The sequence below is a fragment of the Barbus barbus genome (assembly GCF_936440315.1).
Source record: "Barbus barbus genome assembly, chromosome: 49".
In the NCBI taxonomy this organism is placed as follows: domain Eukaryota; kingdom Metazoa; phylum Chordata; class Actinopteri; order Cypriniformes; family Cyprinidae; genus Barbus; species Barbus barbus.
The window spans coordinates 21,660,360-21,685,597 of record NC_136727.1 but is presented as its reverse complement, the minus strand read 5'-3'; the positions used below and the strand labels follow the sequence as shown (position 1 = coordinate 21,685,597).

Sequence of the window (25,238 nt, the reverse complement as noted above, 5' to 3'; positions counted from 1 at the left end):
ACAGAGCAGCTGTGTGGCACATCATGCTTCAGGGACTACACAGTCTTTTTCCTCCGTGCTTTGGCGTATCCTCTTCCAAACCAGCCGCCCTGAACTGCTGTAGCTTCACCCTGAGCCTGTGGGTCTTGTGAAGCGCCCTCCAGAGCAGCAGGTGGCGCTATCTCTGTACGAGTGTGGCTCTTGTGGACTGAGTTGTTTACCCAAGCTGAAGATGGGGTCTTGTGATCTGTTATTCATACAAATTACAGGCAATATTAATAATTGACAATTGCTTTAGATGAAAATATGACTTTAAACAGCAATCGGGTTCAGACAAAACCTAAAAAAACTTCCTGTTCTGCTGTCCTGAAGTCAGTGGCTATGTCAATTATTCACAATGAAGCACGGTCTCTCTTACCTTAGTGCTTAGCGAATCCAGTCTTTATAATAGGAATCCATGAGGTCAGGTATTTTGTATGAGGGTAGAAGTTTACCCCACAACCATTTTGCAAACAGGTTCACATTTGTTATGCATATTTGCTGCATTGACCAACAGAAAGCTGCATGGTTTGAAAGTGACTTCTGCCTGAGCTCTGCTTCATGTATCTAGTGAGGTCAAATGATTAATCGTATCCAAAATAAAAGTTTTTGTTTGCATAATAGGATATGCATATGTGCTGTGTATATTTACAGGTGCTGGTCATAAAATTAGAATATCATGAAAAAGTTGATTTATTTCAGTAATACCATTCAAAAAGTGAAACTTGTATATTAGATTCATTCATTACACACAGACTGATATATTTCCAATGTTTATTTCCTTTAATTTTGATGATTATAACTGACAACTAATGAAAGTCCCAAATTCAGTATCTCAGAAAATTAGAATATCAATTAAGACCAATGCAAAAAAAATTATTTTTAGAAATGTTGGCCAACTGAAAAGTATGAACATGAAATGTATGAGCATGTACAGCACTCAATCTTTAGTTGGGGCTCCTTTGGCCTGGATTACTGCAGCAATGCAGCGTGGCATGGAGTCGATCAGTCTGTGGCACTGCTCAGGTGTTATGAGACCCCATGTTGCTCTGATAGTGGCCTTCAGCTCTTCAGAATTGTTGGGTCTGGCGTATTGCATCTTCCTCTTCACAATACCCCATAGGTTTTCTATGGGGTTAAGGTCAGGCGAGTTTGCTGGCCAATCAAGAACAGGGATACCATGGTCCTTAAACCAGGTACTGGTAGCTTTGGCAGTGTGTGCAGGTGCCAAGTCCTGCTGGAAAATGAAATCTGCATCTCCATAAAGTTGGTCAGCAGCAGGAAGCATGAAGTGCTCTAAAACTTCCTGGTAGACGGCTGCGTTGACCTTGGACCTCAGAAAACACAATGGACCAACACCAGCAGATGACATGGCACCCCAAACCATCAATGACTGTGGAAACTTTACACTGGACCTCAAGCAACGTGGATTATGTGACTCTCCTCTCTTCCTCCAGACTCTGGGACCTTGATTTCCAAAGGAAATGCCAAATTTACTTTCATAAGAGAACATAACTTTGGACCACTCAGCAGCAGTCCAGTCAAGACGCTTCTGACGCTGTCTCTTGTTCAAGAGTGGCTTGACACAAGGAATGCGACAGCTGAAACCCATGTCTTGCATACGTCTGTGTGTGGTGCTTCTTGAAGCACTGACTCCAGCTGCAGTCCACTCTTTGTGAATCTCCCCCACATTTTTGAATGGGTTTTGTTTCACAATCCTCTCCAGGGTGCGGTTATCCCTATTGCTTGTACACTTTTTTCTACCACATCTTGTCCTTCCCTTTGCCTCTCTATTAATGTGCTTGGACACAGAGCTCTGTGAACAGCCAGCCTCTTTAGCAGTGACCTTTTGTGTCTTGCCCTCCTTGTGCAAGGTGTCAATGGTCGTCTTTTGGACAACTGTCAAGTCAGCAGTCTTCCCCATGATTGTGTAGCCTACAGAACTAGACTGAGAGACCATTTAAAGGCTTTTGCAGGTGTTTTGAGTTAATTAGCTGATTAGAGTATGGCACCAGGTGTCTTCAATATTGAACATTTTCACAATATTCTAATTTTCTGAGATACTGAATTTGGGACTCATTAGTTGTCAGTTATAATCATCAAAATTAAAGGAAATAAACATTGGAAATATATCAGTCTGTGTGTAATGAATGAATCTAATATACAAGTTTCACTTTTTGAATGGTATTACTGAAATAAATCAACTTTTTCATGATATTCTAATTTTATGACCAGCACCTGTATGTATATATAAATACATCTGGGGCTGGATTCACGAAAATCTTCTTAAGAAATAAGTTAAGAAATTTCTTAAGATAAATTATACGAAGTTCGTAAGAATGTTCTTAAGTGCAATTCTTGAAAAATTCTTAAGTTCTCGAATATATTCTTAAGAACATCTTAATTTTTTTCTTAAGAAGAAAATGACAGTCTAAACTCTTTATTGTGTTTTTGCGCTTCCTGCAGATTACCCTAATAATCATAGTAAGCACGCACACTTTTTTTTGTCACGATTTTGACTGGCGCTCAGCTTTACATTTTTAATGCGGCATGTTTTTGAACAGCCTGTCTCAAGCCGCAGCGATCTGTTTCATTCAGTTTTGTAGTGCTGTGTTTTTGCTCTCATCCGAGTGAACGCTTCCGGTATGTGTATCCGCGTTACACAGTCATATGCGCTGCATACTGCCAAAGATTATGTCGTATTTATAAGCTAAAATAATAGCGTCCAGTTAAAGTTACCTATCTTACTCGTTTTTGTAAAGTTGCTACTGAGTTTTGAAGTTAGCAAAAAGTAGTGTCAAACACAGGCTAATCATGACCGATCATTGTTTACATTATCAGTCATCGCTGTCACTTTAGAAAACTTGCGCATCGCTATTAATAGTCATACTATGTATTAGGCTATATGTAGCTAACGTTGTTGTAATGCTTAAATATAACAATTATTTTGAAATAACCCAATAAATTCATTAAATAATTCTTACTGTTTTGGATTTAAGACAAGTCTAGGGCTGTCCTAAATTTAAGAAGTTATTTACAATGATTTTTAAGAAGATTCTTTTCAAGAATTTGAATTCTTCATTTTTGTCTTAAGAACAATCTTAAGAAAAAAGATAAGAATATTCTTAAGAAGAATGTTTGGGAATACAAAATATTCTTAACTTTTTTCTTAAGTTAAAAAATAAGAAGAAAATGGCAGTTAAGAAGAAATTTCTTCTTAAGAATGTTTCGTGAATCCGGCATATACATTTTTTTCTGAAATATATACATGCATATATATATATATATATAAATATAAATAAACATGGAAATATTTTCAAAATATATAAATACACACGCATGCATGTATATATACATAAATATACACAGCACACATGCATATCCTATTATGTAAACGAAAACTTTTATTTTGGATACGATTAATCATTTGATAGCACTGGTATCTACACTACTGGCAGTGGAAGTTTTGGCCTGCTAATGTTACAGCACCTTAGCAGTATATTACAAACATGTATTCAGTGTTAAGTGGGCCTTGCCTGTTGTAAAAGGGAATTTCCAAACCCAGCTCCTCCATCAAAAGACCCATCACAGCGTCACACTTGCCATGAAGTTTCAGAGCGGCCAGGTTATCTTTCGGTGTCCACTAAAATAAGGAAAACACACCAAGCTGTTAGATCATGTAAACTGAAAGCCACATTTCGTTTGATGAAAAACAGAAGAATCAAGGGTGGTTTTATGAAGAGAAATATTACCTGTAGATTTACAATATACAGCTTTGGTCTTTTGTTGGCTGGTCTGTTCATGCACCACAAGCACGAGTATTTCTTCAACACCTGAGGGACAAACACACAATACATTGTTTAGAACTAAATAATGCAGCTGATGCAATGTAATTTTGACAACTATTGCAACATGTTCAACTTTTAACATCTCATATTGCTGCTTACATAAAAACTTAAATCAATGAATTAATTGAATTATACTATACATAGCTATGCTACCAGTCTAAGAAATTAAAGTCCTGTCATCATTTACTCACCCTCTTGTCATTCAAACCTGTATGACCAACTGTGGAACATAATACATTGAAACATTATATATTTTGAATGTATCACATAGTGATGCCCGCTTTCAAAGCACTGCTTAGTGAAGCTTCGAAACTTTTGTGAATAAACAGTGGTTCGGAGCGCGTATCAAACTGCCAAAGTCACGTGATTTCAGTAAACGAGACTTTATTATGTCATAACTGTTTCTAAACATTTCATGCGAGTTCGTTGAAATTGCACCCCCAGTGGCGAACCATTGAACCAGCGTCTATGGTGTTTACCTGACCTCAGAGCAGTTTCATTCATTTGTAGACATGTTTAACGAGCCATTTGTGTAACTAAAAGGATGAGAAGCAGTTAATAGTCTCTTACTGGCCTCAATACACAAGTTCTCTGTAAAACAAACAAAACAAGCCCTGCAAATTAATATCAAATTGTTTAAAAGCCACATATTATACAGACACTTCATATTTAACGTTTTTTTAAAAAACATTTTATAGCATTTAATGTATTATACTTTCAATAAAAAAAAAAAAATTGCATTTGGTTTTTAAAAGTTGGTTTTATGCATGTTTTAGCCTGAGTTTTTGTTGCATTTACGCACTTTTGACCAGCAGGCGCTTCGAAACAGTGAATCATTTTGCGAAGCAATTGGTTCAATTGATTTGAAGCTTCAAAAAGATTTGTTTCTCCCATCACTACTAGTATAACATATTTTGAAGATATTTAAACACTTTCAGTTCCCATTGACTTCTAAGAAATGGCCAAAAAAATACTATGGAAGTCAACTGGAACCAAAACTATGTGCTTACCAACATTCTTCCTAATATATTTCAGTCATACAGGTTTGGAACAACATGAGGGTGAGTGAATGATGACAGTTTTCATTTTTGTGTGATCGGTCCCTTTTACCTGTTCCGGTCACATCCTCACCTTCAGGCTGGAGCCCAAGCAAAGGATGAGGTCGGCCCGTTGTGCGGCCTCGGCGGCCCCCTTCCAGTTGAGCGGCTGCTCCAGGGTGCCCCGCTCTCCAAAGTGCACTATAGTGTCTCTGAGCTCCGCTCTGCAGTGAGGACACAGGCGGCCCGTCCCGTGTCTGTGCAGAGCTGTGCGCTCTGTCACGTCAAACAGCCGGATAAACTCCCGCGCCAGAGAGCAGCAATCACACACCTGTGTGACGGCAGAGGGGAAGAACAATCAAAAACAAACTGTGTGACGGCAGAGGGGAAGAACAATCAAAAACAATTAAAAAATAAATGATATTATATGAACAGTTTTGAAATAATATTTTTTTCTAAGCTCTAAAACTGGGAGTAAAAAAAAAAAAAAAAAAAAGTATTCTACATTAGATTTTGATATCTCTGTGCTATACTTTAAGACAAGTAAATCAAGACATTTTCACTTTAAATTGATGACAAATGCGGCAAATCTCTTTCCCAGACCTCAATGAACATGTTTCCATGGAGTTCAGAGAGAGCCTGTCTGGGCAAACCACTGCGCAGGTGAAGACCATCACAGTTCTGCGAGACCACATGCTGAACCTGCAAAAATTATTTGAAGTTAAGTTAAAAATATTTGTATAGGACGTTTCACAAAAAAAACTCGTTTGAATGCAGCTTTACAGAAAATCTAATTTAAGATAATGTATTCTGACTACTTTTTAGATTACTTTTTTACCCAACTTGTTTTAAACAATACTAAATTTCATACGTATTTGTTTCATACATAGTCTTTTTTCTCCCCAAAGCATGGATCGCAAAGTTATTTATATGACGTTTACATGACCATTCCATATTGTAAATATAGTCAAAGATAAATGGCATGACAGACAGTAGGATTTTTAAAAAGAAAACTTTAAACTTCAATGAATTATAAATAATTTACTGCCATTGTGTGAATAATATCACATAATCCATAAAAAAGTAACAGTAATCTGATTATGAGCATTTTAAAATGTAATATAATCGAATTACATGTACTTAATTTTTGGAATCTAATTACGTAATCCAGATTAAATGTAATCAGCTACTAGACAGATCGATAGATATAGTTGAGACCGACAGACAGACAGATAGATATATATATATATATAGATAGATGGATAGATGGATAGACAGACAGATATATATAGATAGATGCAGTTGAGACGAGAGACAGACAGATAGAGAGATGGATAGATATAGCTGAGACAGACAGATAGACATAGTTGAGAGACATACAGACAGATTTATAGATGGGTAGGTAGATAGATATAGTTGAGAGACTGACAGACATACATACATATATATATATATATATATATAGATAGACAGAAAGACATAGATAGATAGATAGATAAATAGACAGACAGACGACTTGAATAACTCTGCTCACAGCTACTAGAATATGTAACTTACTGTACCTTCTGATCAAACTTCAAAAAAGTACTATATATCCATTTTTTATATCATGGGGTGATAATATAGTTTGTTTTTAGCCGATATAACAATCAAGCTATTGAGATTTGCTATACAGTACAAACTGCTCAATGTCAGTGTGCTGTATGTATTTGGGTATTCTGATCATTCCCAGAGACATTTCACATAAACCATGTGTCGTCACTCACCATCTTCACTTTGTGTAGCATCCAGATGCACATGTGTGTGAGAGTGGGCTCAGCTCGACTCAGATCTGATGCGCTGACGGATGTAAAGACAGACAGATGTTAACATGCGGCAGAGCACACCCGATTAGAACAAAAACAGTAGGCAGGGCTAAATCTTAAGCTGTAAATCCATATTATAAACAGGAAACACTGTAATAGTGTATCCCTCACCTCACAGATCGGCCCTTCTGCAGCTGAGTCCACACGCCATTGGGCCCCCGATAGTCTGGGATGGAGGCGGCCTGACGAGAACACACAAACTTACACACTTAACACAGAGATGGACAACATATCTAATATTTACAACTCAAAACTGATGACGTAGATGCATGCTCTCCAGCCATGGCAGCCAATCCCCACTGCAAATTAACACATATTGACTTACTTTGGTTCAACTTTGCTTTTTGAATCAGAAGAACGAAATTGCTCCCAGAAAATGAAAAAAAGCACTTTACCCTAGGGCTGCCACTAACGACTTTTTATTTCGATTAATCTAACGACTAATTTTTCGATTAATCTAAACGACTAATTTTTCGATTAATCGATTAATCTAAACGACTAATTTCCTGCAAAAAAACCCCAAAAAACAATTTTACTTAAAAATATTTTATTAAACCAAATTAAATCTAAATTTCTATGAAATCCTTTTTTAAAGCAAAAGTGAAGTGCAACAGAGTTCAAGAAGCAAGTGTCCATCTCAGAGTCCAAATCTCTGAAATCAAAGTTCAGTATTATAGTTTAATAATGAAAACATATCCACACGTTCTAGTCTACTAATAATAAAATTATAATCAAAAAACAATTTTTAAAGGAGTATTTACCAGAAATATTATTTACCAGAATGTATTTAGGTGAAAAATTTAAATGTGCAGTATTTCTGAAAAAATACTTTTAAATATAAAATAAATTAATTGGAGATGCTTTTTATTATTCAAATTTAATGGAACAATTAAAATGGAATCCAGAAAATAATGGAAAACAGAATTTGGTAAATATAAAACTGTAAAACTCAATTAATTAGACAGGCTTTTTGATTAATAAAACTTAACAAAACTGAATTTGGAAATAAAACGGCTTTCATGGGGCCCTATAATTAGAATTACTTTTTTGTGTGGTAATAAAAATGGATTTAAGTGAACAATAGCTTTTAAAATGACTTAAAGTACATATATAATAGCAATGATGCAATAATAATTAGTTCAAATAAAGTATCAAAAGCAAGAAATCGTATGGTTTTATTGAACAAAACTGTTAAAATACATAATGTATTCTAAACAATAGAAATATAGATAACGCGTTACAACAAAGCCTGCTGCAAGGCCTGCAGCGGCGCCAACGGCCACATTACTGTTTAATATTGACCAAGCACCATTTAATTCAAACGGACACTTAATCTTTAATATTTGTCCATTTCTTTAGGACAGAAATGCTATAGCTGCTGTAATTAAATGAATATGTGGACATCAAACCGTGTAAACTCAGAGAGAGGGTTGAGCTTTTATTTTGAAATCTCGATGTGTTCTCCTGTGTTTGTGTAGATTTATAAATGATTTACCTCACAAATCTGATGAAATGGCGCGAGTTGCGTTCCCAGATGAATGTTATAATAAACACAAACTCAGAACAGCATGCAGAGATGAGTTTGAGTCGCTCCTCGTGTATATAATAACAGTTTCTGTGGAGCTACTGTGAATGTGAGACACACGTACTTAACCTACACGCATGGAAATAGCGTTTGTGAATTCACAATTATGCTTAATTATGATTTTTAAATGGGTTTAATATATCATGCAGCCTTGGAAAATAGTCTAATAATGTGTTTTATGGATTCTTGTCCGTGAAATGCGCCACTTCCGGTATTTTGCAAGTTAGTTGACGCGAGCAAAATGAAGTCGACGATTTTTAAAAATTGACTAGTCGACTAAAATCGACGAATCGCGACAGCCCTACTTTACCCTTAATAATAGAAATAATTAGTGCTATTGTTGTTATCACTGATGTGCAACCTGTTCATGTGTGTTAACGTCTCAAAAAATATTATTTTGTTGGTAATACCAAAATGAGCAGAAGTCACTATTGCAATGGTTTTAATGCACTCTATCTAGCCATTGTGTTCATGAGAAAGACGCACCGTGCTGATTCCTGCTCCGGTGTAGATGACCACATACTTGGCCTGCTGCAGCGCCTCCGCCAGCTGCTTCACTTTAGCCCTCAGGTTCTCAGCATCATCGAACACCTGCAACCATCACAGCCACAGTTATATCACCAGTCAATGAGAGAAACAGTGCACAAAATACATAGCATTCATCAAACAGAAGGTGAACTGCATTGGTGGAGATTCAGACAAAGCCACAAGATTTGAGGAGCCTTTGGATTCCATCGTAAATTGCAAAAATAATACAAAGTATCATTTGTTTGACAATACATTGCCAGATTTATCATGAATGTATTCATGCTACACCCGAATGAAGAACAGCTTTTGTTTGTTCCTGTTTAATGCCATTCCAGCTTCTGTGGCTATTTTCATGGCGAGAAATATTATGGTTGAATCATTTATCATTTATTTTTGCTAACTGTATTTGGTTTAACCAAAACTCTATTTGGCTGAACTCTGTTAAAAATCTCTTCAAAACAGTTAACTGAATAAAAAAATAAATTCTCAATGAGTTAAAACAATCTAATAAAAAGTGCTTAATGGATAAACGGCAGAGAGAACATGTTGGAAGAGCTTCCCCTAGTATTAAAAACTTGCGTGTCATCCTGGAAGAATAGCTTTTACTAACGTATGAGAAATTCAAACGCATGTTTAGTATCTGTATCAGGGTTTCTGCAGGCTTTATGTAAATATAAGACAGAGTAAAGCAAATTAAAGGAATAAATTGAAGGGAACTGCATCTAAATGTAATTTTTTTTAGGGAGTACACAAGTTATATTAGCAACACTTCAAAGTTGGAACATATTAATTCATTTTCCATAAACAGATAGGTTTATCAGTATTTTTGACTTGTTTTACAGTGCAGATGTCCAAAGATTTAAGATTAAGCCACTTAAAAGTCTTGTTTTCTGTGAAATTGGATCAAAATGAAGTGTGTTCATGATTAAAACAAGAATAAACATCTATCAACAGGCTCAGACTATTAAACCGCTTTAAAAAAAAATCACTCCCCATAAACAGATATTGGTTCTCGACATAAACTTACTTAATTTTGTTAATTTTTTCAGAAAACCAGACTTAATTTCTTCATTTTGCATCTCAAGCAAATGCATCTTGATTTGAGGATGCTTGGATACATGTACTGGAAAACAATCCCGTTTTGCAGTAGTTAATGTGGTTTAGATGCAGAAACGCATGGTTGATGTCCACCTCCTCCTGTTTTCTCCTGAGCAGGGATCTGCGGCTCTGTCTCCGGCTCAGCTCCTGCACCGTGTCCTGATGCTCCTGCAGCAGAGCCCTGTCCTCCTGTGTCCGCTGCGCCTCGGCCTTCTGGAGGAGCCTGGAGATCTGTGACAGACAGAGAGAGAGAGGGAGGAGATCAGACACACACCTCAGTCTCCAGCACCTGGGCCAAGCACAGCTACACAACACTGGATCTCCTTCAAACTGGATCACTTTCACAAACCTTCTGTGATTCATTCATGTGTCGATTAAACGCTGGAAGTGGCACACAACCACCGGGTTTCATAGCAACGGCACAAACTGTGGTTAGCATGAGCATCTCTGAAGGCTGTAAGCTTTTACTGCTTTGTGTTTCGCGTCGCTAGTTTCTGCTCATGTGAGGTTAATATAACGACGTTATGTGTTAGGAATATAATGCGTCGTGTTCATACCGTCTTCACCGTCTGTCGTTGTTTCTCTCGCTGTATGATTTTCGCCTTTTCTCGCTGTTTTCTTTCTGCTCGAGCAGAGGAGCCGCTGTTTGTGTTCACGTCCATGCTGGATCTCGCCGGTGACGCTGGTCTCGCGAGATTTGCATGAAACAAATGAGAAGTCGTCTTCTTCTTCTTTCCAGTTTAACGTACCGCCCCCACAAATGAGAAGTGTAGCCATTGGCCAAAGTTAAATAAACAAACAAACAAATAAATATTTTATTTTACAGCCTGACAGAGATGGTTTAATTGGGTGGCTCTTAGCTTAAGTAGTTGAAAAGTAGACAAAAGTACTTAAACCCCTTCTAAAACGTTTTTAAAACCTTGTATTATTATTATACACACACAAATAAAGGCATCTGAGTTTGTTCACAGCGGTCTGTGTTCAGTTAACAGTAGGTGGCGGTAATGCACTGTTCCACCACCGAGAAATAGAAGAAGAAGAAGCAGCAGCAGAAGGAGAAGAAGAAGAAGAAGAAGGACGCGTTTCTGCTTTCTTTTCGTCCACGCTGATTTGAAAAAGTTCAGTTTTTCTGAATCTGAATTTATTTTATTCATTTCACTATGTCTATTAAATTAAATGCTCTTTACAGCGACTCCTATGTGGATATAAGCCAGTATAGAGACCAACATTTTAAGGTGAGCATTGTTTTTCCTTCAGAGAAGGAACATTCAAACATTCTGGCACCTTTTATTGTGTCTTTCCCCATCATATTATACTTAAATTTACATTCTCTTTTTCATTTATAGATTATACAAACTTTGTTTATTTAATTAATTTTTTGCAAATGAACAAATATATAGCTAATGTTCCTTGAATTGTGTGTGTGTGTGTGTATATATTTTATATATATATATATATATATATATATATATATTCCACGTTACAGCTTACCTTTTGTGAGGCTACAGACTTTTTTTTTTGTTTTTAAAAAGAATATTGTACTGTTCTCCAAGGCTGCATTAATTAATGAAAAAGTCATTGAAAAAAAAGGTAATACTGGTTAGTATTATTATAATTAAAATAACTGTTTTCTATATGAATATATTTTATTCTTAATATAATGACTGCTCTATTTCCAGCATCATTACTCCGGTCTTTACTGTCACATGATCCTTCAGAAATCATTCTAATATGCTGATTTGATACGTTTGTACCTCTGTAATTGTGACTCATTGTTTTATACAGAATTCTTTGATGTTTTGAAATGTAAATCATCTGTAACATTATCAAAAACCAAAACAAAAGCATAGTGATCCCAAAGATGAAAGTGTTGATAGAGGCAGGTTTGTGCAGCAGCAGCTGGGAATGAATCTGAAGATCTTTGCAGGGCAACCGTTACGACCAGGAGAAGCTGCTGAAGCAGAGCTGCACGCTGTATGTGGGAAACCTGTCCTTCTACACCACCGAGGAGCAGGTGCACGAGCTCTTCTCCAAGAGCGGAGACGTCAAGAGGATCGTCATCGGCCTCGACAAAGTCAAGAAGACCGCCTGCGGCTTCTGTTTCGTCGAGTATCCTTTCAACCCAGAACCAGGGGTGCGAAATGCTGCTTTTAAATGCTGTCATTTCTCTTTCTGGCAATTCAAATTAAACTTGACTTTTTTTTTTTTTTTTTTTTTTTGCTGCTGCAACCAAAGTCCACCAAAAATAAAAACTGTCGCTAGTTTTGAGTCCATCAAAACTGCATATTTAAGCTTCTGTTTACCATATTTGATATGCTCTATGTGTAAAAATGGGGTTAGAATTCATCAATTTTCTCTTATTTTAAGGGGGAACTATCTTTTTAGGAACTGCAGCTTTTGCATAGTTCCTCATCAGTGTTTGAGATTAGTATGAAGTCATTTAATTTCCTATGACATTAGTTCTTTAAAGGGGTCATATGATGCTTTTTTAAAGATCATTATTTGGTGTAACAGAATATGTTAATGTTTTATTGTTCAAAAACCACATTATTTTTCAAATGCTGTACATTATTGTAGGTCCTCAATGCCCCGCCTCTCTCCAATCGTTTTCTACAAAGCCACAAATCTTCCCACACAGTGACGTAGACATGTGGCGTGTTTGAATGAGCCGTTTTAGGGGGAGTGGCAGAGTCTTAACTTTGATAAAGAATATCTCTTTGGGTTTGAGACTTTAGTCTTTGTAACTTCAGGGATCTTATCTATGCATGAACAGCTGAGAAAAACTTGAAATCGCATCATATGACCCCTTTAAAATAACTCCAACACCTTTGAATGTCAGCTAAGACTTCTGCTTTCAGACACAGAGACTGTGAAACTAGTGTCCGTTCTTTAACTGCTGATGTGAAGATATTACACTCGCGCTGATGCTGAGCATGCTCTGAGGTTTGTTAATGGCACGCGGCTGGATGACCGGATCATCCGAACGGACTGGGACGCAGGCTTTAAAGAGGGCAGACAGTACGGCCGGGGCAAGTCAGGCGGGCAGGTAAAGGATGAAGCACACAATTAAATAACTATGATCACAATAATTATTACATTCATATTTCAGGAACATGTTTTATTTAATTTTTTTGTTACTAGCAAAAAAATCATATTATTGAGGTCCAGAAGCTTGAGACCATTTTCATGCATCGATTTTGAATATATATATATATATTTATATATTAGTACTGTCAAACGATTAATCGCATACAAAATAAGTTTTTGTTTACATAATGTGTGTGTATTGTGTATATTTATGTATATATAAATACAAACGCATGCATTTATATATTTCAGAAAAATATGTAATGTTTATATATTAAATATATTTATATATAATATAAAATATGAATGTAAATATATAAATGTATATATTTTCAAAATATATACTGTATTTGTGTGTATTTATATATACATACATTATGTAAACAAACTTTTATTTTGGATGCGATTAATCATTTGACAGCACTACCATATTTATATAATTGATATTATAAATATATTTAATATATAAATATATTTTTTTTCTTAAATATATGCATGTATGTGTATTTATATATACATAATTAAATATACACAGCACACATATCCTATTATGTAAACAAATGTTTATTTTGGATGCGTTTGACAGCACTAATACACACACACACACACACACGTGGGTTCATCCCATAGGTGTAATGGTTTTTATACTGTACCTTCACCTAAACTTAGCTCTCACAGGAGACTGTGCATTTCTACTTTCTCCAAAAAAAAAAATAGCTCTGTATGATTTTACACACAAATGCACACACACCCTAGATCTTCCTTTCAGCTTCGGTGTAATGTAAATGTGTGTCCCAGATGCCAGAGCAGGTTTTACTAGCCTGTTCTTTGTCCTTCCAGGTCAGAGATGAGTACAGGCAGGACTATGACCCCGCCAGAGGGGGTTATGGGAAGCTGGTGCAGAAATCTTGAACATGCCTTCTGCCAATTTTTTTTTTTTTTTTAACTTGATTAAAATTTGATTAAAAATGAATATGGACAGGATTATGACAGGGACAGTAACAGACCCAGTTTTGTGTGTGTGATGTACGTATTAGAGTTTAGTGCTTTAGGAAACTCATATAGTCTGGCACATGTAGTCTTTCTTTTTTAATAAATTGTGTTTTATAAAATGCCTTGTAAGACATTGTTTTTCTACTTGTTGTTGGTCTTGAGATGAACCCAGCGTCTCCTGCATGCATAATCTCAGATGTAAAATGTGTTGCCAGTGAATCTAGTCTGGTTTGCTGACAAATCAACTATTACTAAACATAAATTAATGGTAATGTCTGATCGCTATAACTGGAGCTCAGAATAGTGCACAGGTTAATTATCAACACTGATGTAAAAAAATTGACACGTGGTTCCTTTCACGCTGCTGGCAAATGTGGCCCAAATCCAATTTTTTAATTTCCATATGACAGCGCACAAGTCCACAGTTTTTCAGCAGAATTGAGTTACTTTTTCACTGCTGCTGCGGGTCGTTTTTCAACTTCGTGGCCTGAAGTGACCCCACTAATGTGATATTTACCCCCGGAACATGATCGGGCTAGTTTTGGACTAGTTTTGAGAAGCAATTTGGCGGATTTTGTTGTGAGAACTTGGCAACCCAGTATTGTTTTTTCGTGCATGCGGGTCAGTTCAGAAACATGGAAATCTGATATTGGCCACATTTAAAACAATGTGAGCAATTATTAAAAAAAAGAAAAAGTTTCTGGGCAAAAATCGTAATTGAGCGCTTGCGTAGTCTGTGTAATAATTACTACACAACTCCTTGCATCAATTCCAGTCATTACACTAATTGAACTTCAACCCATTCAAATGTATAAAAAACTATTTAATTACTTAAACAGGATTCTAAACTATTTAGACACGTCTTAAAGTTTGATAACAGGCTTGCAAAAATTTCTAACATTTACACTGACCTTCTGAGTTGGAAAAGCGCCTCCTTTCATATGCATTTGCAAACACAATAACAGACACAGCACTGGTTATTCAACATGGTTTTATGTATTTTTAAATAATGATGAAACTAGTAGTCAGAAACTCAGTCTGAGGTTATAATTCGTTGGTTCAAGTAACTAAATGACAGTATCGCTCTTAAATGGTGGGTCACTGACAAAAGTATAAATCTACTATCCTGACATATTTTTGTACCAAACTGCATCACAGGGTAGAAAAACACTCATCATACAGAACAGAAAGATGACTTAAGCACACACAACCGCAACAATCAGCAATCGCCTATTCTGCTCCCAAAATTCAACCCGGTCTCATGAAATTGCATATCAATAGTACGCCAAATAAAAACACAAACTCGTGCTATTGATATGCAATTTCATGAGACCACGAGTTTGTATTAACCAATGACAGAACGGCAGGTTTCAATGATATTTTTCAGATCAGTCTTCACCATTAAAAAGAGTATAAATAAAAAGGCAGAAACCTGCAGCTTTCATCGCACTGTGCTCATTTAAAAATGACCTTTAACTGACTTCAATTAATGACAAATCTACATGCTACAAAACAATTTTAACCGCCGATGCATTCGAGGAAAAACAACGGAAAGTGCTCAGAAGTGAGAGAACAGCAGTTTGCAACAACAGAATGGCCAAATAATGCTGCGGTTTACAGCAAGCAGCCTGATATTAAGCATCAATCCTGCAGCTTTTTCTTTAGAAACATCTGGGAATATATTTAGAGGATGATCAAATGTTAACAAAGCAATCTGGTCCAGGACTTTAAGAGTATCGCCACCAAATCTGCTTTCAAGTTATAAGCTGGACTGTACAAGTGTTCTGGTGTTTGACCGTACATTCATTAAATGCTTCTTGTATCTCAGCAACGGCGTGGCATTTATAAACGACAAAGTCCTTCAAGTTTCATGCTGCAAAGCAAAAACTATGTAATTTACAAAAAGAAACCTGATAGAAACACGTAATCTGTGTTATGGCTGTGTTATAAATGAAATTTAAAATAAAATGTTTAAAAAAATAATATCCACAGGCTTGTGAGGTTTTGAATCTTTGTGGTTGCCAGAAACAGAAAAATGTCTCCGTTGCTGAGGATCTTGCGTTCGTTTCTCTGAGAGGTCGTCGCAGGCTTCGTTAAATTCAAGGTCGAGGATGCTGGGAAAAGGCTTATCTGAGCCGTGATGTACTGCGAAGAGGTAAACGCGACCTGAAGAACTCCAGCAAACCGACAGGAATGATTGGACAGGCTCAAATATCGGGAACGTCCAGCTTTGCCTGACCAGAACTTTGGGTTTCTTTGTCTTGTGGTGAAGTCCTTCCCCTCCTGTTGTGACACCAGTCTACGAGTCTGGAGTCTATGTGGCTTTGTCTTGGTTTAGACACTCAGACAGTCTGCAGTCACACAGCTCTCTGTAGATCCTCTTGCGGACGCGTGGCATGTCCTCTTGAGTGAAGAGCAGCGGCTTCATGAACGCCAGGCACTTGCAGTACTGCCAAATGAAAAAGATGCTCAGTTTATCATCTTAGTTCACTTTATTGTATTGCAGGTATTATTCATGACCACAATAACCACAATCTTAAATGTGACCCTGGACCACAAAACTAGTCATAAGGGTCAATTTTTTGAAATTGAGATTTCTACATCATCTGAAAGCTATAAACAAGCTCTCCATTGATGTATGGTTTGTTATGATAGGACAATATTTGGCTGAGATACAACTATTTGAAAATCTGGAATCTGAGGGAGCAAACAAATCTAAATATTGAGAAAATCTCCTTTAAGGTTGTTCAAATGAAGTTCTTAGCAATGCATATTACTAATCAAAAATGAAGTTTTGATATATTTACGGTAGGAAATTTACAAAATATCTTTATGGAACATGATCTTTACTTTATGTCCTAATGATTTTTGGCATAAAAAAAGAGCATAATTTTGACCCATACAATGTATTGTTGGCTATTGCTACAAATATACCCCAGCGACTTAAAACTGCTTTTGTGCTCCAGGGTCACACACCATGATACGGGCCATTTTATTACAGATATATAAATAAAGCATAACATTAGCCTCTTATTAATCTTGATTTTTCATCTGAACATCGAAATTTGTTAATATCTATCTTAATAGTGATTAATTTCTTTGTCATTGCGAGTTCAAAACATTACAAAATACATTTAAAAAACTATGCATCAGTATATAAACTATCAGTAAAATCTAGATTGTGCGTATAGAAAATATATGGTGAATTTGTATTTCACGATTATTAAAAAAAAAAAGTTTTTCCTCATTTTTTGACAACGCTACGAAAATCTAGTCAAATTTTCACATTCTATTTGTCTGTTTAGACCAATGCATAAAATGCAACCAAGCTGCCACTAAGTTTTATGTAACAGCATTGGTCCTGTACATGCATCCATAAGTGTGAATCTTATTAGTTGGCCAGTTTTCAGAAAAGCAATTATAACACCTCTGTAAAAAAACAAGAAACAGCATTTAGATGTTCCTGTCATTCAAACTGAAATGTTCACACTGAACATTTGTCTCGGTGTGAACAGGTCTTTAGCTTGTTTACGAGACATATTTCTTGCCCAGTTCTGCCCACTTACAGCCATGAATATATCTAGGTATTTTCAGCTAAATCTAAAGCCCCACTGCACTGTGTATCATCAGTCCACCCAACCCATTTCTTACCTCCAAGACAAAAACCCCACAGTCATTGTCGTTCTTCTGCTGCGGAATGGTCCTGTTGACGACCATCTTCCAGCCCTTCTGAAAGACGGCTTGTTTCTTCTCTTTCGCTTCTGCCAGGATGTATTTCAGGATGTTCTGTGGATGAGAGTCACACGTCAGGTCTCTGTGAGGATTTCAGTATGAACCACCCTTCAAAAACACTCACATCCACAGCGAACTTGAACAGGATGCCCTGGGAGTCGTAGAAGTTGATGCTTTGCTTGGAGACATCCACGGTTATGAGTGACCAGTGGATCTCCAGGTGAAGAGGAATCAGAATCAGTGTCTTAGAAAACAGATCAACCTGAGCAAATCCAGACAGACAGAAGACATTAGGCACTTTGCATAATTTGGAATTGACATAATTCGTTGTTTGTACAGTGCCTCTGTTCCTTAAAATAACAGAAATGAGACTCAAATTCCATATTCTTTAGAAACAAAACATAAGAATTTTGAAAAATGTCTCTTTTTTTCCTTTTACAAAGGAAATCAATGGGCTTCAATGTCGTTTGATTCCCAATGTTCTTCAAAATATCTTCTTATGTAATAAAAGAGTCATACAGGTTTAGAATGTTGTATTTGGAAATTATATTGTGGGTGAACTAATGCTTTAATCACCTACCTTTTACTTTGTTGAAAAGACCAAAAAGTTGACAAAAATCTTACAGGAGACTTATTAGCATGCAATAAACAAAAACGGATGAGATGCAAGCTTTTTGCATCTGTGTGTGATGGTTGCATGCCGTGACATTCACCTTTTTGGTCCACCGTCTCACTCCTTCATAACCTTTTGCTACAAACTGTCGGTAAAAAAAACTGTTGAAGAAATGAACCTAGAAAATGACAAGGTGTCAGAAATTATGAGAGGAAACAATGCAACGCTGATTAATTCACAAGATAAGAGCCATAACACTGATTTCCAAATGCAAATGATATTTTTTTAAACATACAGAAACCAAGTATAATTATTATTATGCCAGTAATGCATAGCCTCTAGAAAACATACCTACTACTGTATATTAAATAACTATAATTATCAGAGCTAATTACTGTTAAATGTTCCTGGCCAAATGTTCTAGTAATTTAATTAGTATTCTTATGATCAGGAATTTCTCACGAGGGCAAAAGATTCCCCCAAAACAGGTTTAAGTCGGTCACACAAATATGCTTTGTTTGAAAGTGTGTACTATGTGAGCTGAGCTTTACATTTTGCTCCACTACAGACATGTTTGCCCCCAAAATATTGATTATTCAACTAAACACCGCTTTTGGCTGAGCCTTTTGCAATAAATTTAAGCAATATCACACACTCAGCTCTTCTGAATCTCGGTATAGCTGTGATTCGGTCTGATATTCAGGACAGTGGATGCCGTTAATGCTGTTACTGTACCTTATGATTTGTAGCTTCCATGATCAGTTCTCCGTACATGTTAATCACCTGTAAAAACACATACATCAAATCCTGCATGACTTCAGTGTACAACATGGATTTCAAAGAGGCCTACCTGATCATTGACCCAGTTTTGGTCATCGAGTGTTGTAAGGTCATCTAAGGTCAAAGTGTGCTTGTTGTAGGTCACTTGGAAGAAATGCATAGGAGCACAGGCCAGACCAGCCCTGTACTTGGCCACTTCTTTTGTTATCAGCTTCATCCTGTAGCAGAATATGAAGTGAAATTAGGGCACCTTATGCTATTTTCTACAAATTGTGTAAAGATTGGTGTTAGAACAAATTCCATTTTCTTTGAAATGTTAGTGGTTTATCCACTAACCAGCATGAGAGATAGCTAGTTTTAAACACATCAAATCACCTTTTTCCAAACTGCTTTCTGCATTTGTCAAGTTCAACCATATAATCCTGTTGTCACATGAAAAAAAAAAGTAACACTTTATTTTAAGGTGTCCTTATTACATGTTACATGTACTTACTATTATAATAACAATTAGTTATGCATAATTGCATGCAAGTAACCCTAAACCAAACCCTAATCATATAGTAAATACATATTACTCGGTACTTAAATGTATAATAACACTGTAACAAGGTCACCTTATAATAAAGTGTAACCAAAAATTGTTACAAAATTTAGGGGTTGGTATGATTTTTTTATATTTTTGAAATAAGTGTCTTCTGCTCACCAAGGCTTTATTTGATCAAAAATACTAGTGCTGTCAATCGATTAATCACATCCAAAATAAAAGTTGTTGTTTACATGTGTACTGTGTATATTTTTTTATGTATATATAAATACACACACATGCATTTATATATTTAGGAAAATTTGATCTTTATATATTAAATATATTTGTATATATTGTATGTCTCCTGTGTATATTATGTAAACAAAAACTTTGAATTTTGATGCGATTAATCCTGATTAATCGTTTGACAGCACTAGAAAAAACAGAAAAAATGGTAATAAAAGTTGTAAAAATGTATTTCTGTGATCTGCAGCTGTATTTTCAGCATCATTACTCCAGTCTTCAGTATCACATGATCCTTCAGAAATCACTCTAATATACTGATCACAAAACATTTCTGATTTCCTCAGATTCAAGCTGGTCACAAGTTTGCTTTGTTGACCAACAGAAAGCTGCTGAAAACTTGTGTGATAAAAGTACAGCATTTATTTGTAATAGATTTTATTGTACAATGTAAATGTCTTTACTGTGACTTTTGATCAGCTGAAGGTGTCCTTGCTGAATAAAATAATCATTTTTTGACTTTCTAACCTAAACATTTGAGCGGTAGTGTAGATATTATTTACAAAAAAAAGAAAGGTTCCACATTTTGGTAACAGGTTTTTGCAAAGTCCTGCAAATGTTTATCCAAATACATGCAGAAGGACCTGAGGTCTTTCTGCAGGTGATGTTCCTCCTTTCACTGATGAAAAAGAACATCAACTAACTTGATTTTGTAGAAAAACATGATTCAGTGGGGATTAAACTTGCCTGTCATTTAGATCAGACTGAAACGTCTTATTTAGGTGATCGAGGACGTCAGTATCACTCAACGGAGTGAAGCTTCCGTATTTCCCATAGAACTGCTCCAGGAATTCTGGAAGATAAAAGCATATTTATTAACAAACCAAAGAAAAGAGACACCAGAAGCTGTCGAATTCATCCAAACACTACCATGAATGCACTCGACGATGCCCTCAGTGGTGAATTCAGCCGGAGGCAGTGCAGGCGGCTGTCCCGTCTCCTCCGCGGGGTCGCTCCTGTGCTCCTCAGCGAGGGGTTTGCAGTAGTGATGGTCCCAGGAAGCCTTGTTTACTCCAGCTCTCAGGCCGGGCGGCTCGGTTTCCATCGCATCCGGCTCCACGCTGATCAGGGAAGAATCGAGGCGTTTCTTCATCAAGTCATTGGGTGTGACAGAAGCGCTCAGCTCTTTGGGATGCGCATGAGTGCTGTTCTCCAGGCCGTTCACCATGACGGTGCTTTCACTCCCTCTCTCAGTCTGAGAAAGCTCTGGCTTCTCTTTAGGAGACGGAGCCTCGTCCATCTCAGAAGCACCATCTGCTTCCAAAGTCACCACCGAGTCGACCGCCGCCGAGCTCACCACCTCCTCCTCCGCCGCCACCTCTTCTTCTTGGCTCAGCATCTCTTTCCTCCTGCGGCCGCGTTTCTTGGACACCTGCTGGTGTCCCGGCGTGTGGGGCTTGCCGTGGGGCCCGCAGCAGTCGCACGTCTTCGGCACACGTTTCCTCCTGGAGCGTTCATTCTCAGGCATCTCGCCCGATTCTGCCCGAACGGAGCTGTTTGCTGCCGTGACCCTCATCGAGAGCTCTACCCCATTCCTCCCGGGAGCCTCTCCACCCGTTTTGTGTTTCTAGCAGGACTCCTCCATCGACACGCAGATGCTGGATCTCGGAAATGGAATTCTGTGGATGTACTTTTCTTATCTGCACTTTGAAAAAATGTCTATTAAAGGGAGAGAGAGTAAAACAATCTGAGTGATTTGAGATTAAATTAGCAGAAATAGCATTTTGTGGGTAACAGTTATTGGTCAGGGCTGCATTCAAAATAATATTAAAACAAAAATACACTATATACATACTACTAGTCAAAAGTTTTTTAAAGAAGCCTCTTCTGCTCACCAAGCCTGCATTTATTTGATCCAAAGTACAGAAAAAACAGTAAAATCTTGAAATATTTTTACTATTTATATATTTTAAAATGTAATTTATTTCTGTGGTCAAAGCTGTATTTTCAGCATCATTACTCCAGTCTTCAGTGTCACATGATCCTTCAGAAATCACTCTAATATACTGATTTACTGCTCAAGAAATATTAATTATTATGTTGAAAACAGCAGAGTAGAATTTTTTCAGGTTTCTTTAATGAATAGAAAGTTCAGAAGAACAACATTTATCTGAAATAGAAATCTTTTGTAACATTATAAATGTCTTTATCATCACTTTTGATCAATTTAATGTGTGCAAAATAAAAGTGTTAATTTCTATAATTTCTTTCCCAAACGAATGATAAAATGACACTGACTCCAAGCTTCTGAATGGTGTAGTGTATAATGTTACAAAAGCTTTTTATTTCAGATAAATGCTGATCTTTGGATCTTTCTATTCATCAAAGAATCCTAAAAAAAATGTACTCAGCTGTTTTCAACATTGATAATAATCAGAAATGTTTCTTGCGCAGCATATCATAATGATTTCTGAAGGATCATGTGACACTGAAGCCTGGAGTAATGATGCTGAAAATTCAGCGCTGCATCATAGAAATAAATTACATTTTAAAATATATTCAAATAGAAAGCAGTTATTTTAAATACTAAAAATATTTCACAATATTACTGCTTTTGTTGTATTCCGGATCAAATAAATGCAGGCTTGGTGAGCAGAAGAGGCTTCTTTAAAAAACATAAACAATCTTTTGACTGGCGGTGTAGACCCACATATGCTTAACGTTAATCATTTGCACAGTTTCAACACAGACAAGTAACTTTGCAAACCAAATGTGTCTGAACATTGAATATGCTATTCAAAAATGTCTTTTTATGCCTAGATTATGAGTGAATTTTGCTGCTCAGTCGGCTGCACGTTTTCTGATAAAGAAATGTTTATTTGTAATAATAGCAATCGCAAGGAGGCTACTATCATACAGAATCATCCTATCATATTCATATAACACTGTATTTATATGGTATTACTATGGTTTAGTGAGGCTATCATCATATATGATAGATATATACTATAATGATTATTATAAACGAGCACCATGGTATTTAAATGATTCAAGGTACTTCAATGAATAGCAATGTTGATGTTTGACGGTGTTACTATAGTACTAGTGTAAATCTCGTTTTTAGTCAGTAAAAATCAACGGATCGCAGACATCATCCGGAAATCAGACAGTTTTACTTATGAATATGAGAAAAATATGACTGTGATACTCTTATTGAATATCAAACTGAATGAAAACATGAATACATACAACTCTCGGCCCTCAGGAGAGCTGTGAGCAAAAACGGTCTGAAGAGAGATGTTGATCATCAGTGAAGAGATCCTTTATTTAACAATAAAACACAAAACCCTCGCGGGGGCCTGTGGTTTACAGCCTCACCGTGTGTGGGTCTCAGGGGCGAGGTGTGCAGGACCTCTGAGGCTGTGAGAATAAATTCCGATCAATATTTCCCTATCAATGATATCGATAAAAGCGAGGGTTATCTGGCGTTGTTATGGTCGCGGACCGAGCGCGGCGCACGTCGATGACGTCACACACCCCATCGGTTTGGCGGCATCTAGCGGGAAGGAGTTCAGAAAAGTTAAGAACACTTTTAGCCAAAAAAAGAAGGGTTCTTGAAGACAACCTAATCATTAAATTATCTCGGTCTAATCATTTTGATTGCATGTCTCTAGAGGAAAAATCTGAAATGGCAGATTTGCAAATGAAATTGGATGAATTGTACTTATCAAAGGCTAGGGGTGTTTTTATAAGATCCAGGGAAAATGGCTTGAAGAGGAACAACTCAATTCTGCATATTGTTTTAAGCTAGAAAAGCGTAATTTTACCCTCTCAACTATTGAACAACCTTGTGTTGATGGCAAAACTGTTAAAGATCCAAAGGAAATAGCAAACTACAGAGCCAAATTTTATAAGAATCTTTATAGTTCAAGGTATTCAGAGCAGACAACGTCCTCATTTCTAGACTCGGTTAATTATAAGTTTATATCTGAAAGTGGTAGATTTTTCTGTGATAGCATTGTTACTCCTGAGGAAGTACAAAGAGCAATTAAGAGTTTGAAGAACAATAAGTCCCCAGGGTGTGATGGACTTACATCTGAGCTGATGAACTCAAGTATTGAAAACGAGGCTTTACCTCCTACATTGATGCAAGGTATCGTAACTTTAATTCCTAAACCTAAGAAAGATCCACTGGCGACCCATCACACACACGACTATAAAATTTTCGCAATAATATTAGCTAAAAGACTTAAAGATTGTTTGGATACTGTTATAGATGAGACTCAGTCTGGATTTATGAGGGACCGTCATATAATGAATAATATTAGATTAGTTTTAGACTTATTGGATTATAGTGGTTTGCTGGAACATAATAGTTTTATTCTTTTCCTGGATTTTTATAAAGCTTTTGATTCAGTTGAACATAAATTTATATTTAAACCAGTGGAAAAATTAGGTTTTGGTGAATATTTGTGTAAGGCGGTAAGAAATCTATAATATAACTGTAGTAGCACAATTAAATTAAAATATGGTACTTCTCCTAGATTTTACTTGTCACGTGGTATTAGGCAAGGGTGTCCATTATCCCCTTATTTATTTATACTAGTTTCCCAGATATTGGCTTCTTATATTTCTAATAGTGGTCTTCATGTTATCTCTATTGCTGACAAACAGATACTCATCAGTCAGCTTCTGATGATATCACTCTTTCTTTGCAAGATGTTAACCTAGTTCCTTTAGCATTAAAGTATATCCAGCAGTTCTCCAAAGCATCAGGCCTGTTCTTGAACCTCTCAAAGTGTGAACTGATGTCCATCAAAGAATGTCATTCGTCAGAAATGTGCAATATTCAAATCAAAGATCAAGTATCTTATTTAGGTGTTATTATAACAAATAATGAATTAGAAAGAAGCTCCTTAAACTTTAATCCATTAATTGAGAGTACTCAGAAAAAAACTGAATATGTGTCTCCAGCGTGATGATCTCTCATTGAAGGGAAGAATCTTACTAGTGTAAGAATTACAGAAACTCAGACACTTTGGACTCCCGAGATGGATAACACACACACAGTGCATTAACATACAGACATCTGTCTCCACATCCCACTGAGAGAGAATACAAGAAAATGCCTCTCTCACATATGCATCAGTTCCTTTTCATCCACTTCTCCCCTCACCCATCTCTCCTTTCACTCAGCTCACTCAGAATGGCCAATAGCAGAAATTTAATGTTCTGCATTAATGCAAGTGTTATTTACAGTCATGTTTGGTATCATTTGAATTGTC

General features: G+C 36.6%; 2 protein-coding genes and 1 pseudogene across 4 annotated transcripts; 1 reads left to right on the top strand and 2 right to left on the bottom strand.

The window, feature by feature from the left end:
- Window positions 1–35: 35 nt before the first annotated feature.
- LOC306867667 (NAD-dependent protein deacetylase sirtuin-7-like) lies at window positions 36–10,641 on the bottom strand (annotated as a pseudogene). Its single transcript, XR_013786129.1, has 8 exons — window positions 10,537–10,641; window positions 10,073–10,210; window positions 8,840–8,944; window positions 5,507–5,605; window positions 4,998–5,234; window positions 3,771–3,851; window positions 3,555–3,661; window positions 36–226 (listed from the first exon to the last, which is right to left on the bottom strand). The product of XR_013786129.1 is annotated as an NAD-dependent protein deacetylase sirtuin-7-like (transcript).
- On the top strand, window positions 10,218–16,032 carry LOC306867669 (nuclear cap-binding protein subunit 2-like). The gene is made up of 4 exons (XM_079413470.1): window positions 10,218–11,214; window positions 11,907–12,088; window positions 12,887–13,025; window positions 13,907–16,032. The coding sequence occupies exons 1-4, from the start codon at window positions 11,140–11,142 to the stop codon at window positions 13,976–13,978; spliced, it is 468 nt and encodes a 155-aa protein (XP_079269596.1). The 5' UTR covers window positions 10,218–11,139; the 3' UTR covers window positions 13,979–16,032.
- LOC306867666 (sentrin-specific protease 5-like) lies at window positions 15,035–23,486 on the bottom strand. 2 transcript variants are annotated; one of them, XM_079413467.1, is made up of 9 exons: window positions 23,332–23,486; window positions 20,884–21,672; window positions 20,701–20,806; window positions 19,255–19,402; window positions 19,140–19,187; window positions 18,505–18,582; window positions 17,916–18,053; window positions 17,711–17,845; window positions 15,035–16,508 (listed from the first exon to the last, which is right to left on the bottom strand). In XM_079413467.1, the coding sequence occupies exons 2-9, from the start codon at window positions 21,527–21,529 to the stop codon at window positions 16,374–16,376; spliced, it is 1,434 nt and encodes a 477-aa protein (XP_079269593.1). In that variant the 5' UTR covers window positions 21,530–21,672; window positions 23,332–23,486; the 3' UTR covers window positions 15,035–16,373. The 2 variants fall into 2 exon arrangements, with proteins under 2 accessions (XP_079269593.1, XP_079269594.1); XM_079413468.1 differs by having other exon boundaries at window positions 23,203–23,452.
- Between the last annotated feature and the right edge of the window lie 1,752 nt (window positions 23,487–25,238).

What these genes read in the sequence shown, in the direction of transcription:
- LOC306867666 (XM_079413467.1), bottom strand. Translation starts at nt 21,529, where the DNA reads ATGAGGGTCACGGCAGCAAACAGCTCCGTTCGGGCAGAATCGGGCGAG. An exon ending in CAGTCTGATCTAAATGACAG is followed by an intron (nt 19,403 to 20,700) that starts GCAAGTTTAATC and finishes ATTCTGCTACAG; the next exon opens with GATGAAGCTGATAACAAAAG. An exon ending in TGTTCAAGTTCGCTGTGGAT is followed by an intron (nt 17,846 to 17,915) that starts GTGAGTGTTTTT and finishes TCTCATCCACAG; the next exon opens with AACATCCTGAAATACATCCT.
- LOC306867669 (XM_079413470.1), top strand. Translation starts at nt 11,140, where the DNA reads ATGTCTATTAAATTAAATGCTCTTTACAGCGACTCCTATGTGGATATA. An exon ending in TGCGGCTTCTGTTTCGTCGA is followed by an intron (nt 12,089 to 12,886) that starts GTATCCTTTCAA and finishes GCTGATGTGAAG; the next exon opens with ATATTACACTCGCGCTGATG. An exon ending in GGGGCAAGTCAGGCGGGCAG is followed by an intron (nt 13,026 to 13,906) that starts GTAAAGGATGAA and finishes TTGTCCTTCCAG; the next exon opens with GTCAGAGATGAGTACAGGCA.